The sequence below is a fragment of the Coffea arabica genome, chromosome 11c, assembly GCF_036785885.1.
Source record: "Coffea arabica cultivar ET-39 chromosome 11c, Coffea Arabica ET-39 HiFi, whole genome shotgun sequence".
Lineage (NCBI taxonomy): Eukaryota > Viridiplantae > Streptophyta > Magnoliopsida > Gentianales > Rubiaceae > Coffea > Coffea arabica.
The window spans coordinates 36,024,321-36,029,004 of record NC_092330.1 but is presented as its reverse complement, the minus strand read 5'-3'; the positions used below and the strand labels follow the sequence as shown (position 1 = coordinate 36,029,004).

The following is a 4,684-nucleotide window of genomic DNA, read 5'->3' as shown; positions in this document are numbered from 1 at the left end:
AAAATGAGTAAGTTAACAAATTAAGAGAAAATAAAATAATAAGTTAAACCAACAAATACTAATAATAATAATGAAACAAAAGTAGTTAATATTATGACAAAATAAAAATTTTGAAAAACAAAATGAGTAGGGGAAGAGAAGAGATTTGGAGAAAAAGAATTTTAAATGAGTTAATTGGATTTGATGGGTTATCTAATAATATTTATTTTATTAAATTAGGTATTATTGAATAACCTATTTATACTTATATACAAAAATTTAAGATATTCAGGTACGATAAATTTAGTTAAGTGGTTGATTTGCCGCCGATACCCTGAACGTCTTCAGTCGCCACTCCCAGCACCAGCTTCACCGTCTCCGCCGTCAAAATGAATCCCTCCTCCCTCTCCCTCCACCACCACCATTACCCGTCCACAACCACCACCACCACCATTTTCCATAAAAAACCCACCCCAACCCCACAATCTTTCAAACTACGCACCTCATTTTCCCCAATTAAAATGTCACTCACGGAAAATGCCCCCTCAATCGCCATCGTCGGCGTCACCGGAGCCGTCGGCCAAGAATTCCTCTCCGTATTGTCCGACCGGAACTTCCCCTACCGATCCCTTAAGCTCCTGGCCAGCAAACGCTCAGCTGGGAAAGAAATAATTTATGAAGATAAGGCCTATATTGTTGAAGAACTGAATGAAGAAAGCTTCAAGGGTATTGATATTGCGCTTTTCAGCGCTGGTGGTTCGATAAGCAAGAAATTCGGGCCGTTGGCGGTGCAAGATGGGAGTATTGTGGTGGATAATAGCTCTGCTTTCAGGATGGATGATGGGGTTCCCCTTGTTGTCCCAGAGGTTAATCCGGAGGCTATGGAGCATATCAAGATTGGGAGTGGTAAAGGCGCATTGATTGCGAACCCGAATTGTTCGACCATCATATGTTTAATGGCAGCTACTCCGCTGCATCGCCATGCCAAGGCGAGTGAATTTGGTATAAATTGGTTATATTGTTTGCTTTTTCTTTATTAGAAGATGGGAAGTCAAAAGATGAAATTTTTAATGGAAGTAGTTGAAAATGTGGTGTATGTTAGGATCATTACTTTGCAATTTTTCTATATTTGGAGTTTTCAAGAGAGTCTGATTATAAAGAAGAAATCGTGATTTAGGCGCCTATGTGTAACCCATTTTTGTATGCCTGGTTTTTTACGTGATTGTGAGAAAAAATGGAGATTTTTGGTGATTGGGGTGAATGATTTTCATCAGTTTATTCAAGCTGTCACCCTGGTAATAGTGGCTTTCTGTTGAAATTGGAGGATGGTTTGAGATTTATTGATGCATGGGTCAGGGTAATGTCGTCATATATGTTTTATAGAAATTTTGTTGAATTGTTGAGGTATCTTTACAGATTTTAGGCTACCTTAATTATGAGAGTTTGATTTATTTTTGGCAAGGATTCAAGAGAATCTTGGTCTTGGCATACATGAGCGATGCCTGGTGTATTTAGATTGATGAGTAATGCCTAGTGTCATTGGACAGATTAGTTCCCTGTGGTTTTTTAACTACCTTATGTTTTGGAATAAGTAGCTTTTGCAAGGTTTTCTCTTTGGTACTAATGGCTTCAAAGCATAGTAATTAGTCGTAGATATTCATTTTTTGATGAATGGTTGGTAAGCCGTGTTAAGCTGATTAATAAAGGTACGCTTTATGTTGCTTGTGGACGGTAAATAGTGTGGTGTGTAGACCATAAGTTTTTGGATGAATTTTTTATCTTAGCACTGGAAATTGGTCGCCAATGGAATTCCTGCCATCTTTGAAGTGAAGGTCAGCTTGGCAGTTCAAATGAGAAAGAAGAATAACGAGAAGATAATGAAATGAAAAGTCAAAATGGTACATGGGAAAGGAGGAAACTTGTCAAGTTTCTTATTGTTATTGGTAATGTCACTGTAATGGACAGCTTTAATTACATGGAGAAAGGTGGAAATATATATTTGAATGTTGGTTCGGAATGCTATGTTCTAATGTCTTGCTTTATCTAGATCAAGTCAACTAGTTTCCACAAATTTGTTGAAGTTTGACATTACTGCCGCCCCTTCCCCTAACTGATCTCGTTTGGTGTTTCAATTTCCAGGTTAAACGCATGGTTGTTAGTACATATCAGGCAGCTAGTGGTGCTGGTGCTGCTGCAATGGAAGAGCTTGAACTGCAAACTCGTGAGGTTTTCAGCCTATCAACATCTGCTTCCTTTCAGCTTTTTATGCAACAGATTAACACCTTTTTTTTGTGGTATAGGTACTTGATAGGAAGGAACCAACCTGTAAAATCTTTAAGCGACAGGTTTGTCAATCAGTGACACAATACAAACTGTCATGGATTTAGCTTTTATCTATTTTTTGAATTTTTATGCGGTTAAGTTCTCCATATGCAGTATGCGTTCAATCTTTTCTCACATAACGCACCTGTTCTCCCAAATGGCTACAATGAGGAGGAAATGAAACTAGTAAAAGAAACGAAGAAAATATGGGTTAGCATTTTTATTCCATCTCCGCTAGATTTTTCTACCATATTTGATGAATTAGACGCGCATCTGATTACACATTTTAGTTAGATACTTTAACAGACGAATCTATTGACTCAAACTAACAACCTTTTCTCTGTTCCTGTCTAGAATGACGCGAATGTAAAAGTCACTGCAACTTGCATTCGAGTTCCAGTTATGCGAGCACATGCTGAGAGTGTAAATCTTCAGTTTGAGAAGCCATTACACGAGGTAATACTTTTGGTGCTATATCATTCATGATATTACTTGGGATGGAATTTCTGTTTGCCGCGTTCCTTCTAGGTGTGGAACGTGTGATTGGAGTTAAATTGTATGAATTTGAGGCTGAAGTTATTTAGATACAAACTAAGATACCTTCGAGAAGTTTGTAAACCCCATCCTACTGTTTATGGTTCAGACCCAAAGCATTATGAGTATTGTGGCAGAGAAACTTAGTAAAGAATATAACTTTATCATTGCCTTTGTTTTTCATAAGATCCTTAAATTTTCTTTTCCAACATTGGGATAGACTTTAGGTTCTAAAATATGTTGTTGTCCAGGATACTGCGAGGGATATACTTGAGAATGCTCCAGGAGTAGTGGTTATTGATGACCGTGCAGGCAATCACTTCCCAACTCCACTAGAAGTTTCAAACAGAGATGCTGTTGCAGTGGGGAGAATTCGACGTGATGTCTCTCAAGATGGAGACTATGGGTAATAAATCAAACGCAGAAACATTATCTTTAACTTCCAATTCGTTTAAGAGCTAAATGCCTGGCGTTGCAACAGGTTGGATATCTTTGTCTGCGGTGATCAAATACGCAAGGGTGCAGCTCTAAATGCTGTTCAGATTGCCGAGATGCTACTGAAGTAAAAGAGATGTTTCTGTGAGTGAGATTTATTTCGAATCATATCTAAACGTTGGATTTGGTGCTTGAACTTTGAAGACCCTCGCGTCTTTCCTCAAAGAGGAGATAAAAGAGAGTAAAAGTTCCGAGTTTTGTAGCACTACCAGTTGAAATCTCTGAGTTTTGGTAGCCTTGTTAGTTCATTCCGTGGTTTTCAGTAGAAAATTTTGTACCAATATATTTGGTGTTGAAATGCTAGTGTTCAAACCTGTTTTCCATTCTTTACTTTTGTCATGGCGTGAAGTTTATTAAGCTGGTCTGCATTTGTAAGCTGCAGATTTGCACTTACTGAGGAAATGACTTGGGCTTTCCACCTGATGCCTAAACACTGACTAATGATGCTCCGCGAACATATTGCTAGTTTCTTGTTGGTACTAGGGTGACTCCAAGCTTTTACAAGGGGAAGGTAAAGAGTTTGAAAATTGAGCTGGAGATCTCCCCGACTGATGTCTTTTACGTTTTTCAAATATCTTCTCCCTCTCTGCAGCAATTGCTGATATCTGTCTTTAGTTCATTGTGTCATGAAACTTGTAGAATAAGGTCGATTCTTAATCACAGGTACTAGAGGAATCCAATCACCTATTAAAAAAAAAAAAAAAAAAAAAAAAACTTTTACTAATTCCTTATCTGTTACCTTCTTGTTACGTATTGCTTTATGGTTTACTCTTCACTTATTAATTTATATTTGCATACATCATTCTTGGTACCTTAGCTATGACCTAAACTATGTTCAGTTTCGAGCCAAATGCCAGAAAAGACAATTTAATCAAATCAATTAAGTCATATAATCAGCAAGACTAATTTAATTTGTTTTTTTTTTTTTTATAGAAAATTTTACTGATTATCATTAACAAATGCCTTATTATGCTACGAGGACACGTCACCTTTCTTTTTGATTAAAAATGAACAGCTTTTGGTGAAACATTTATGATTAAAAATGCAGCCTATTTGCTTTCAAATTCACATTTCTAGGTTTAAATGCTGCACCAAAAACTAATTGTGGTAAAAGTAGACACACGTTTAAAACCTGTAAAGCTTAGAGATTAAAGCGTTAATGCATAAAACTCATCTCAAACATTTCATTTACTCTTCCGAAAGGCGAGTCTAATTTTTTTCCCCTTTACAATTCCTTCAACTATATTTTAATTCATAATCATTAATTCTTTGGAACTTATTCTTATTTTAAGTTTGTCATTTAGAATTTTTATATGATTACTAATTTGTCAATTATTCTTATTCTAATTTGTAT

At 36.6% G+C, this 4,684-nt stretch overlaps 1 protein-coding gene across 1 annotated transcript; it reads left to right on the top strand.

Moving 5' to 3' along the window:
• The first annotated feature begins 272 nt into the window (after positions 1-272).
• Positions 273-3,732, top strand: LOC140016885 (uncharacterized). The gene is made up of 7 exons (XM_072070980.1): positions 273-968; positions 2,119-2,205; positions 2,280-2,324; positions 2,416-2,511; positions 2,656-2,757; positions 3,087-3,241; positions 3,317-3,732. The coding sequence occupies exons 1-7, from the start codon at positions 369-371 to the stop codon at positions 3,399-3,401; spliced, it is 1,170 nt and encodes a 389-aa protein (XP_071927081.1). The 5' UTR covers positions 273-368; the 3' UTR covers positions 3,402-3,732.
• Positions 3,733-4,684: the final 952 nt, after the last annotated feature.

Bases quoted from the DNA above. Each gene is read 5' to 3' on its own strand.
- LOC140016885 (XM_072070980.1), top strand. From the start codon at position 369: ATGAATCCCTCCTCCCTCTCCCTCCACCACCACCATTACCCGTCCACA. The intron at 969-2,118 runs GCGAGTGAATTT...TTCAATTTCCAG, and splicing joins CGCTGCATCGCCATGCCAAG to GTTAAACGCATGGTTGTTAG. The intron at 2,325-2,415 runs GTTTGTCAATCA...CTCCATATGCAG, and splicing joins GTAAAATCTTTAAGCGACAG to TATGCGTTCAATCTTTTCTC.